Source organism: Syngnathus typhle, linkage group LG10, assembly GCF_033458585.1.
Source record: "Syngnathus typhle isolate RoL2023-S1 ecotype Sweden linkage group LG10, RoL_Styp_1.0, whole genome shotgun sequence".
Taxonomy (NCBI): Eukaryota; Metazoa; Chordata; class Actinopteri; order Syngnathiformes; family Syngnathidae; genus Syngnathus; species Syngnathus typhle.
The window spans coordinates 13,552,906-13,565,013 of record NC_083747.1 but is presented as its reverse complement, the minus strand read 5'-3'; the positions used below and the strand labels follow the sequence as shown (position 1 = coordinate 13,565,013).

The 12,108-nt window shown below is 45.2% G+C and overlaps 2 protein-coding genes across 3 annotated transcripts; both read left to right on the top strand.

The window, feature by feature from the left end:
• Positions 1-391: 391 nt before the first annotated feature.
• Positions 392-3,171, top strand: ino80e (INO80 complex subunit E). Of its 2 annotated transcripts, XM_061288617.1 has the most exons (8): positions 392-626; positions 749-831; positions 1,180-1,250; positions 1,529-1,581; positions 1,650-1,719; positions 1,951-2,068; positions 2,268-2,366; positions 2,728-3,171. In XM_061288617.1, the coding sequence occupies exons 2-8, from the start codon at positions 751-753 to the stop codon at positions 2,935-2,937; spliced, it is 702 nt and encodes a 233-aa protein (XP_061144601.1). In that variant the 5' UTR covers positions 392-626; positions 749-750; the 3' UTR covers positions 2,938-3,171. The 2 variants fall into 2 exon arrangements, with proteins under 2 accessions (XP_061144601.1, XP_061144603.1); XM_061288619.1 differs by lacking the exon at positions 2,268-2,366.
• Positions 3,172-6,299: 3,128 nt separating this feature from the next.
• On the top strand, positions 6,300-11,563 carry LOC133160700 (uncharacterized). The gene is made up of 3 exons (XM_061288616.1): positions 6,300-6,811; positions 8,303-9,142; positions 10,540-11,563. Exons 1-3 carry the CDS (start codon positions 6,536-6,538, stop codon positions 11,089-11,091), a joined length of 1,668 nt encoding a protein of 555 aa, XP_061144600.1. The 5' UTR covers positions 6,300-6,535; the 3' UTR covers positions 11,092-11,563.
• Positions 11,564-12,108: the final 545 nt, after the last annotated feature.

Sequence of the window (12,108 nt, the reverse complement as noted above, 5' to 3'; positions counted from 1 at the left end):
CATTTATATATTTATTATAAATGTATTATTTATTTATTTATATAAATGTATTATTTATTTATATAAATGCCGGTCCGCGAAAATATTTCTGACATATAACCGGTCCGTGGCGCAAAAAAGGTTGGGGACCACTGCTTTACTAGCCAGGCTGGAGACATTCTTTCACATTTCCGGTGCAGAAAATGCATACAAAATCTGATCCATGATTTGGTCAGTAGAACAGACAAAAACGCAGATCATTGTTCTGCATTATCATTCCACATTAAATTTTCAATTAAACGCTCAAGATAAATCGCAAAGATAAATCTTATTGTTTTTCAACGGTAATTCGTAATAATTGTAGCGTGAGTTTTGTCCATAAGGGAGGAAAAAGAAACGGTTCCGTTGCTACGTAACATGACGCATGATGACGTCCCGACGCTAGCAGCGTAAACAAAACCATGTCGCTAAGACAGAGGAAAGCGGTACAGATAGCAAGATTCTTCCGAATAGCTTTCAACGTTGCTTAACTGCACGCTAGCGCCTGAGAAGATAACAAACAAAACAAAAAACACAGAATAGTTTTTGAGCGAGTTCAGCTTGTCTCCTTACGTGTTTAGCTAGCTTAGCCTAGCTTACCCCGTATGGTAAGTCTGAGAAAGCGAACGTAATACTACTTAATTCATAGTTATTTCTTGTGAATGTTATTAACACGCGAGGTGGTTATGTGGCTTAAGGTTTCGTGGTTCATGTGTATTGTGCATTTCAGAAATGAACGGCCAGGCAGACGTCGAAGTCGACTACAAGCGAAAATACAAGAACTTGAAAAGAAAGTTAAAATTTTTGGTTTACGTAAGTATTCAATTGGTGGCAGAAACAGCCACCCACCCGTAAGTAATTTCTGTAAAAACAAGGATTTATGATTGTAATTAGTGCAGAGGTGTAAATTCCCACATATTTTAAAGTCTCATTAAAAAAATTATTATGCCACTTTAGTTCTCAGTGGCCAATTACCGTGCTGCCACAAAAAAAGAGTACAGTTCTGTTTCAATCTAGAGAATAAAGTCATCAGCAAATGAAATCCATGTCGTACAGTTGTGGCGTATTCTTACTTCTGTCCGTACATAAGAGGTATTACAGGAATGTTTAAATTGTGTTTTGACAGAGTAATGCCGTTTTTTTTTTTTGTTTGTTCTCTAGGAACACGAATGCTTCCAGGAGGAGCTGAGGAGGGCACAGAGAAAGCTACTGAAAGTGTCCCGGGACAAAAGGTGTGTGACATGACAGATGGTGTCCACAGTCACCTTACAATCAAATATAAATAACAAAAGAAAGGTAGATTACTTCTGTAAATCCACAAAGTACACAAAACAAAGTGGATTTTTTAAAACAAATTTATGAAGGGACAGAGTTGGAAAGTGGACAGCCTAATAGGAAAAAAATACCCACTCCTCATTTTGTTGTTATTCATATAATTTTTGAATCAATGTGTTGAACTGTAGAGAATGAAGACCAATTCTGTCTAATGACATCGATTGGTGCATTTTAGCTTCCTTCTGGACCGACTGCTCCCCTATGAGAGGGTAGATGAAGACTCCTCAGGTAGTTAACTTGAAACAGTTAGCAAATGGAGAAACGTGGACGTTGTAATTTTTGCGCTCACACTTTAGATTCTGACGCGACCGTGTCCTCGGAAAACAGCGAGGGAGAAGTACTCCGAGAACGAGAAGGAGCAAAGAAGTAAGTTGCGTCATGCGGCAGCGGCTTGACATATGACTTCAATTTGAAGAATTTCCAACTATGTTGCTAACCAAAAGAGCGGCACCTACCTAAGCGCACAAGCTTACCGCATATGAGTCAAAATGGGGTTGTACCACGTGTTTTGTCCAAGTTCCCTGCATGATATTCTCCACATTTTTGCTCCTTGGCACAGTTTGAGAAGCAATGGAGCGCACTTTGTGTGTTTTCCAGGCGAAGAAGCAGCCCCAGCCCGTGTATATCGTCATCGCCCTCGTCTCATCTCTCCCTGCTGTCCCGTCCAGGCGCGCACCCGTTACAGTCCTCCGGCTCCGGACCTTACCTCAACACCGTGAGTCTACTTGCCCCTCCCACTGGCTCGTCGGCATTATGTAGATTTGTCATTTGAGTTCATGTTCTTTTTTGCATTATTCTTATTCTTTTTTAATTTTTTTTTTATTTTGTTTATTTTTTCTTTGGTATGTTTTTCATGTTTTTGTCACATGGGCCGCTTGCGTTTGTGTGTACTGTGTGCTCATACTGCCGGGCAGATGCCCTTCCCACCTGAGTATTTGGCTCCCCCTGCTGAACGACTGAAGAAAGAGCGGAAAACAAAGGCGCCCAAAAGCAAGAGAGATCCAACGGGGAAGGTGAGAGGTGAAAAAATGGGCGCAAACAAACAAAGAACATTCTTGGGCCAACATTACTTGACAAAATGAGCCCGGATGTGTTCAAAATCCTTCACTCATTCCCTATTACTGGAAACTTCACACAAGATTTGTAGTTATTTGGGGGGGGACACGAGCACCTTTCAAAGTCAGGCAAAGTCCACACCCTGCCCTCTCCAAAATAGGCTGATTTTCCTCTGATGCAAAAGCTTGTTTGTATTTCATTTGATTGATTTTCTGTTTCGTTTTGTCTTGCATCCTCCTCTAAGCACCCTCTGTCAGGATTCCCCCTTTCCCAACCTTACGTTGTTTTTGTCTGTCTTCCTGTCCGCCTGCTTGCCAGGTGGCAGCGGCACACATGACGGCCGCTTACCCATCGGGCCCGGCAGCGGCTTCGTCGGCCGGCGCCCCGTTCAGCTGGGTCCCACGACAGATGCTCAGCGGGGACGCCGCTGAGGAGGACGGCGAGAGTGACGTTGACAGCGAGCGAGGAGATGAAGACCGAGGCGAGGGCGATGAGGCCGAGTTGGTCATTGACATCCCCAACGAGTGAGTGAATATACAATATAAGGCACGCCTTCTCGCATTATAGCAACCGAGCCTCGCCATCAACAATGTTTGGATTTGCAACCGAGCCTCGCCATCAACAATGTTTGGATTTCTGTCAAAAAGTTGTTTTTCTGAGGCTTACTGAGCAGCTTTAGCGTTATGCTGCCTCTTGGTGGCCAAGGGGTGCCCACCAGAAGGAGTCCCATTCTTGACATTCAATAAAATAAAGTCATTGCTTTATGGTCCTATAAAGTTCATTATCTTGTTTAAAAAAGGCAGATTACTTACCGTAATTTTCAGACTATAAATCGCTCCGGAGTATAATTCGCACCAGCCATAAAATGCCCAAAAATGTGAAAAAAAACATATATAAATCGCATTTTGGGGGGCAATTTATTCGACAAAATCCAACACCAAGAACAAACATGAACGAGCAACAACAAGCTAAACGATCCGGTATGCTAACGTGACAAACACAAACGAGGAGCTGAGAACGGGCCTGACGTAACATTCAGTTATTGAAAAAAAACCATTACATAAATAACACGTTTATAAAACCATCTGTGTCACTCCAATTCATTAAATCCATCGATCGTCCTTTGTCAACAATGCCGTGTGCCGCGCCGCAGTTCAAATTATTCCACAGGCAAATACAACGATATATAAACTATATTTTAAATAACTATCACATAAACAACAATATTATCAAACCATTTGTGTCACTCCAAATCATTAAATCCATCGATCAGATTTCTCGTCTTTTCAGAGTTAGAGAGTCAGAGTCAGCTTTATTGTCAATTCCTTCATGCCAAGACACACAAAGAAATCGAAATTACGTTTCCCCTATCCCACGGTGACGAGACACAGTACACGATAAACATACAAGTAAACAACGCAAAATAAAAACAAGAAGGCACGAACAATGAACAATAAGAGTGATAAATAAATAATAAATAAACAAATAACACAGTAAATAAGAGGAGCAAAACGGAGCAAGAGCACACAGCAGACAGTCAGAACAAAGCGCAAAAGTACAGGACGCCACGCAGAAGGGGGGGAGAGAGTTCAGGGCCCTAACAGTCTGGAGATCACAAACTCCGCCAGTGGCGAGCAGTGCTCGCATACCACCAAAGAGTCCCGGCACCCTCCGTCACGGATGTAGACGCACATCCCACCTTCTCGCGACTTTCCCTCTCTTACAATGGCCCGGTCCGCCCGATAGCATGCTAGCCGCTCCAGATGCACAGCAGTCCGGAATGATGACGGTCAACCAAGTCCCAGTGAACACAAGCACACAGCAGTTACGCACTGTACGGTTCGTAGATCTCAGCAGGCGAAAGCAAACCATGTTGATGTCCAGCGAGCGAACATTCCCCAGAAGAATGGAAGGCACGGCCGGGCGAGCTGGGTTGGCCGCCAGCCTGGCCTGGACGCCCCCGCTCTCGCCCCTCTTCAGCCTCCTCGCACACCGCTTCCGACGCTTTCCAACCGGGGGAGTAATAGCAGGCGAGTCCGGCGACGCTTCAGGACGGAGCAGACCGAGCGCCTTTAATGTCCCCGCTTCAAAGTCCAGAAAGCCACAAAACTCGCTTTCGCCGATGTCGAGCAGAACCAGCCCGCTGCACTTGTAGCACAACCCAGTACGACGAGACGAACACACAAAACTGTCAGACAAACCCACATTAAACGACAAAACAAAACACCGTTCGGGACAGAGAGAAGCCGCTGCGTGTGGACGCGCCGCCATCTTACTTTCTTTTTATCGATCGTCCTTTGTCAACAATGCCGTGTGCCGCGCCGCAGTTCAAATTATTTCACAGGCCCATACAACGATATATAAACTATATTTTAAATAACTATCACAAAAACAACAATATTATCAAACCATTTGTGTCACTCCAAATCATTAAATCCATTGATCGAATTTCTCGTCCTTTATGTCATCCTGGTGACACAGAGGAAATGTCCAGAGGATATGGCGCTTTAAAGTGTTAATTACTTTATTTGATTTTTTCTCTCTATTTTTCATGTTGTGAATATGTTCAAGATAAAGATATCAAAGCATGTGAAGTGATCAACTATACTAAAAATAACATGTGAAGTGGTCAACTATACTTGTGTATAAGTGATGTGTTAATGATCAAGTAAAAATTTGTGAAAAAAAACATAAATAAGTCGCTCCTGAGTATAAGTCGCCCCCCCACCCAAACTATGAAAAAAAACGCAACTTATAGTCCGAAAATTACGGTAAATGTTTGTTACTTTGCGAATCATATGCCACAAAGTGCGCGGTCATGTCTAATGTCAGTCTGTTACTTTGCGAATCATATGCCACAAAGTGCGCGGTCATGTCTAATGTCTACTAATTTCAAAGTGTCGCAAGAGTTATGTTTCAAGGGCTCCACCATATGGACTGGTTTGAAACTGCATCCTTGTCAAACCACCTGCCATGTCAAGACTGCAAGAATGCTGTAAGCAAAACCTTTTCAAAGAGCAACTTGATCGTGTCGGTTACAACATTTCAAACCTGCTTGAATAAAATAGCCTTTGCGCCTCTTTGAAAAGAATATGGCAGCCTTATTGTTTAGCAAGCAAACTCAAAGCAGGAATCTATTTTTACAGCTCTCAAAGCAGGCATGTCACTTTGAACTCAAAGTTTATTGTTGAGTTTTGGCGGCGCGACATTGCAAACCTGAACCGTGATTTGGATGTCACCGTCATGTTTGGCGTATCAAAATGAAAAAAAAAAAGGTGTGACGGTGAAGCCTGGGGGGGGGGTGTTCACTAACGCTTAAGCGACGTGAAAGCGGTCTGGCTGCATTCCACCAGGGAAGAGAACAGCGAGCCGACTGTTAATGTGACACATGCAAGCCGCGCCGGCCTCTGCGTTTGCATCAAATTCCAATGTGCTAATATGCAATATTTATTAGTCGCCATCAAACATCACCTGCAGTCTGCTTGAGACGGTGACGGGATTAAATGTTTGAAGGAGGGACACCACTTGAAGCACCTGTTTTACCTGACTTTCTAGAATGTGACAAAGTTGAGACATAGTGATCCTTCTTACATTTCCAGTTGGATAATAAAGCTGGACCGTTTTGAGACGTGAAATCCAGATTTAAATGTTTTGCAAATTATTTCTGTTCTGTTGAGGTCAGCGGGGCACAGTGACCCCAAAACTGACGCTCTGAAAATCTGAGAAGTCGACGCAACACCCAGTCGCACGTGTTAGTTAACTTCATTGTTCCTGTGGCCAGTCACCAAAATGTACTACAAGGACCACCCCAAAACTGCTCAGGGTTATAAGAGGCCACCGCACGCAAGCACAGGCTGATATTGTTCGGGAATGCTGACTTACAGGTAAAAGTGGCAGGATGCCAAGGGTGTGAGCAGGGCTCGTCCAGTAGAGGAAGAGGTGTTGCCATGGAGAACATCCAAGGGTGGAGCTGACAGTGGAAGTGCAAGATAGAGCCTGCACCCGTTGCTCTTCTGCTGAGTTGCAACGTGGTTTGGGGAGCAAGAGGCCAGTATTTGTAAGCCTCTCGCAGGCCGTGCAGCTTTGTGAGAGATTTGCTGAGCCCACCAAACTGCTGGCCGCCAACATGCTGAGTGCCACCGTGTGGCTGATGGCCCTGCTCGGCCCGGCGCAAGGCTGGGGCTCGTCGCCTGATGACAACGCCGCCGCCCAGCTCCCGTGTGGCCTCTGCTTCCGCGGGCAGACACTTCCCCAGCACCAGGGCTGGACGGCGAGCCCTCGGTGTCACAAGACGCCCAGGGGCCACAACTTTGCTACCCTGTATGGGCTCGACTGCGACACGGCCATCGCCTTGGCCCTCCGTCTCAGCATTGGGTGGTCGCAAGAGGCAGAAGAGCTTGCGGTAAGGGCGCGCCTGTCACTTTGGTGCAACGTTTTAAATTGTGTCAGTGCTCTTTGGGAATAATCGTGAGTGCGCTGCAAACATTTGTCCAAAGAAAAAGCTTGTGTGTTATTTTGGCACATAAAAAGAATCGGTCCAGTTTCATAGAGGACCAGTTGGACATTTACTATTGACAAACTGCAATTCTGAGCATTTGGACAATTTTTATTTAAAAACAAAGGTACGTATGTGAATGCAAATTGTATTCACAGATAGCTTTATGTGTCCCTAAAAATGTTTTGATTCTGATTTCAAAAGTGTCTTTACCTTTTTGTTATTGCTTGAAGATGTCAAACTCAAGGCTCAGGGTCCAGATATGGCCCGCCACATCATTCAACTCATATCAAATCAACTAACGGTGTTCCACGGTGTTTGTTTTATAATGTCCTGACCAAAATTTCAAATTGTCCTATGCGCTGAGATATTGCAAGTGTTTTTCTTGTTACCGACCAATCAGAGTGTGGAAAATGCAGTGAATCTGATAGGTTACGGGAATGCTCCCTTTGCAAATACCGTTTTTTTCCATGTATAATGCGCACTTTGTAACTAATTTATGGTCCTAAAATCTGGGGTGCGCATTATACATGGGTACAATTTTTTTTTTTTTTTAATCCGGATATCATACGCAGGCCGCCATTACAGATGCGCTGTCTTCTCTGCTGTTCACTTCAAACACGCTCCATACGAACACAATGCTCTTGTATCAGACCTGCTCGTTTGCTGTCCCAATGTACCCTACACAAATCCGAAACATTTCTTCGCTATCGAGTTTGCTAGCGCATGCGCAGTGATACTGACGGGCAGAATAACTTCCGGTTCAGTGGCGTAGCCAAGCCGGGGCGAGCCGGGGCGGCGCCCCGGTTAGGACTCCCTGCGCCCCAGTTGAAAAAAATCGAGCTTTTTCGATTCTTCATTTTCATGCCGTTTTTTTCTTTCGGTCTTGCGCTATTCTATGTGCGCGATGTTATCCATTCACCATTTGCCTCCCGGACCCGGATGTTGTTTTAGCGATCAGCGAACGGCGTGGGTGATGTTCGATTTTTTTTCCTGTGGCCGCGCGCCCCTACTGGAAAAATTCCTGGCTAGGCCACTGATCCGGTTGTTCCCAAAGATGATCTTTTTTCTGAAATAATTTTACGTTTACGGGCTTAAGTAGGAGTAAAAAATTGGCTGCGTATTATACATGGGTACAGGCTTTTTTCCAGCATCAACATGCCATTTTTAGGGTGCGTATTATAGATGGGGGCGCATTATACATGGAAAAAAACGGTAGACTGACGTTGGCATGACACGGCAGCAGATTGAAGCTGAAATCTTATTGGATCAAAAGACAAAATCGTCACATAATTAGATACTTCAAGTCAAGCAGCCAAAAGAGGACTTGTGGAAAATCTCATGCAACCAGTATATGGTGGTGAAAATGGAAATTGACTCTGTGGTTGCGTGCCGCAGGCAATAGATGAGGAAGGAGTCCAAGTCTTCATACCAGCACTTCTCCGAGGAGGCGACCGTGCGCCTTCATCGACAGACTCTCTCCTCCAACGCTGGGATTGGGTCGTCTCCACGCCGGTCCGCTCCAGTGTCGCCCCATTGTGCAGATCTCGAGGCGGGGAGCTCTACCTTCTCACCGCGGCCGAGGGGTGTCAAGCGGGACCACTATGGTCCGTGGCGTGCTGCTCCGTCCCGAGCGGCCACGGCGACTTCGCCGTGGGCTTCGTCAGCGAGACGCTCGATGAGGGTGACAGCGTGCGCCGAGTGAGTGCCGAGGAGCTGCAGGAGCTGCTGGCGGTAGACGAGCTGTTCCCCGGAGGCTGCGGGATACCAGACAGTGCCGAGGCCAAAGCACAATACTACGGGGAAGATTTGGACTGCACTCACGCGGACTCGTATGCGGGCAAATCGGATCCGGGCGGCGCGGATGTGGCAGAGGAGTTCGCCGTGGAGTCGGAGAGCAGCGGCGTTGGGCAGGCTGATGAGAGGAGCTATGTGCGACATGCCGAGGCCAAAGCACAATACTACGGGGAAGATTCGGACAGCACTCAAACGGACTCGTATGCGGGCGAGTCGGATGCGGGCGGCACGGATGTGGCAGAAGAGTCCGCCTTGGAGTCGGAGAGCGGCGGCGTTGGGCAGGCTGATGAGAGGCGCTATGTGCAACGCGCCGCTGAACTCACGGACCAGGCAGACGGCAACTCCAGCAGCATTGTGCTCTCCGTCTTCTCCACTGCTTTGGCCATCCTCAAAGCTCCGCTCAGGCCCATCTTCTCCAGAATCACACAGTTCCCTGGACAGGTGAAAGATTTTCTATCGGTTTGAACTTTTTGCCCAGGGGCTACCTCTGTTATCATTTAGTCTTTATTTATTCCGTGTATTTTAATGTAGTTTGATCACGTTTCTGATCTATGTACGTAATACTTGCAGTTTTTACAAGCCCTATCTAAGACGAGCTGAATTATTTTGATTTATCTTTCCAAACGCCATTCAATTATTTTTTGAACATTTCATGACAATTATTTTTAATCGGTTTCTTATCGATTGCAATATTTTCTTATTCACACTTTTTTCCAAGTCCCACCTGATTTATTTTGATTACGTGTGTCAGCACAATTAATTTTTTTTGCAAAGCCCAACGATAACCTGAAATCCATGATTTAGCATTTCAATTGTTCCATTTTTGAAGCCTTATGTTTTTGTTCCGTATTTTCCAGACTATAAGGCGCACCTAAAAAATAGTCAGGTGCGCCTTATATATGGACCAAATTCCGGCCCGCGGGCCAAATGCGGCCTAAATTTAAACTGGCCTGAAGCATTGTGTCATAAAATCAATCATAAGTAGCCCGCTGAAGACTATGAATCATGAATCAAAAAGTCTATGGATCATTATTTTGTGATTATTAGGGGTGTAAATCGCGGGTTTTGTCACGATACGATATAATATCAATACAAAGAACTACGATACAATATTTGCCGATATCTTAAAGCCTGCTGCGATTCATTCACGATGTATCGCGATATTGTGCTCTACGATCGTTTTTTTCTTTTTTTTTAATAAAAAATATAGAACAATATCCTGATTTATAACAATTCATACGCAAAATCATCAAGGTACTGCAAACTCTTTATTTAGGAAACTACAAGAGTATTGCAGTATACAAAGTGCTTATTTTAACACTGAACTTTGATGTCGTGTTTTTTCTTTAAATGTGCGGCGAGATTTGTGCTCCCTGAATATTTGATCACCGCATGGCAGGATTTACAAACTGCACGTGTCTTGTCGGTTGAGCCAACTTTTCTTTGGAATCCAAAGTGCTTCCAAACGAATGACTTGAGGCCTAAAGGGGAGCAAATTTCCTCGTCTTTTTAGACACTAGCCATAGCACCAGCCCAGGAGCCGCGTACTAGTTGTCGACTCCCCTTTCACGTGCGTGCTCTGCTCACAACACAACAACGCCGGGCGCACTGCTCCCGGAAAGAGGAAGCAAGCAACAATGAACTGGATTTCAAAATAAAGTCGCGTCTAATGTCCGAAGTCAAACACGGCGATATAAATCAATGTTTACGTTTAGCATTGATGCCAATAAATCGTAGAGCATTATATCGATTAATCGATGTATATCGATGTATCGTTACACCCCTAATATCGATGTATCGTTACACCCCTATTTCTTATATTGCGTGTCTCGATGCAGGTGTCGTACGTTCTCCAAGAAGACCTCAGCGTCCTCGCCGCCCTCCCGGGAGACTTCTTCGCCCTCTTCTACCTCTTGACGTCAGACCTGTTGTCATGGATACGTTGGGTTGCCGAGACGCTTCTGGACCTCCTGATGAACTGCGTCTACAACCTCTACTACTGCGTCTCCTCCATTCTGGCGGTGCTGCTGACCAGCTGCTACACGGGGGTCACCGGCGTGGGGACGCTGGCCGGCGACACGGTTGGGATATGCGGGAACACCCTGGGTAAAACCTGGCGGGTGAGCAAGTTCTTTGGAGGGCGTCTCCTGAAGCAGAGCGGCGGCTACGCCGGGACAGTGGCCACGGAGATGGGGGATCAGGCACTCGCACTGGGTGGGGGGACGGGCCGGCTGGCGTGGAGAAGCATTGCTGGGGTCTTCAACGTGTTCATTATGGGTGGAAGTACCCTCATCAATGTGGTAGATGTGGTGTTTGGGGCCTTCACGGAAGGTTTTGGAAGGGAGAGGGGAACGACGCCGGTCCACACCCATTTGTCAGAGACCGAATAGGAACATTTTCGAGTGCTTTGGTTTTTATTGCACCGAAAACCTAATTGACAAAGCATTTGTCATGTAGAGAACTGCAACTCAGGTTCATTGCGCGCTGCATTAAAGTCCCTCAATCAGTGTGACACCTTTACAGAATCACGTCAAAGCCAAAAGGTAAACAGACCTGCATTGAGTTTTATTGGATGCACAGATTCGCGTTAGCTTCTACTAAGTGACGCACACGTTATTGCTGTGTAAAATTGGTAGCGGTGGGTGGGGAATTTCTGATTGGTGGCGTGTCCATGCGCGACAAATGAGGTTTATGAAGTGCTGCCTGCATGAGTGTATACGTCCATTGCCGCCTAATGATATGTTTAAGCACTGTTAATAATTTAATTTTTGTTTTTAAATGACCTCTCAAGAGTGGTAAAGGGAAGAACTGCTTGATGACACTGAATGTGCCGTGTTGATAATAAACTAAAATGTATATTAATGATTGTTGTAAAGTTAAAAGAAAGAAGAAAGCAACACACCACGAGTGATACCAACACAAACCGCAATACATATTGCCATGAGTTGCAAAATCATTTCAAGACTCATCTTACATTACACTTAGAAATAGATGTGTGTACGGCAATTCTCCTTACACTCCATACACGCTCCAAAGACAATACAAACTTAATTGAGCTCTTCCTTGACATACAACTGTCTTGTCAAGATGTAGCACATCAACATATTTGGACATACCTTCGGGGCATTGGCGCCATCGTGTGTATCTTTCAGTGTAAAATTGTCCAAGATAAACAGGAAAGAAAATCGCCAATAGGTGAGTTTCCAAACTCTTTCTCAATCATCACCCAAACTTCTTAAGGTACCGATTAAAAGGGTGACCAGTCCGGTCCACATATCAGAAGTAATAAATTTGCTCTTTACCAGTCAAACGTTTGGACACAATAAGTGAACCAAATTCTTCTCCTCCTCTCATCTTGTCCCGTTAGTACAGTGCAGTATTATAATTTGATAACAATTTTCTACAAA

Excerpts from the sequence above, each read along its gene's own strand:
- LOC133160700 (XM_061288616.1), top strand. The coding sequence starts at position 6,536 with ATGCTGAGTGCCACCGTGTGGCTGATGGCCCTGCTCGGCCCGGCGCAA. Across the intron at positions 6,812-8,302 it reads AAGAGGCAGAAGAGCTTGCG|GCAATAGATGAGGAAGGAGT; the intron begins GTAAGGGCGCGC and ends TGCGTGCCGCAG. Across the intron at positions 9,143-10,539 it reads TCACACAGTTCCCTGGACAG|GTGTCGTACGTTCTCCAAGA; the intron begins GTGAAAGATTTT and ends GTCTCGATGCAG.
- ino80e (XM_061288617.1), top strand. The coding sequence starts at position 751 with ATGAACGGCCAGGCAGACGTCGAAGTCGACTACAAGCGAAAATACAAG. Across the intron at positions 832-1,179 it reads AGTTAAAATTTTTGGTTTAC|GAACACGAATGCTTCCAGGA; the intron begins GTAAGTATTCAA and ends TTTGTTCTCTAG. Across the intron at positions 1,251-1,528 it reads AAAGTGTCCCGGGACAAAAG|CTTCCTTCTGGACCGACTGC; the intron begins GTGTGTGACATG and ends GGTGCATTTTAG.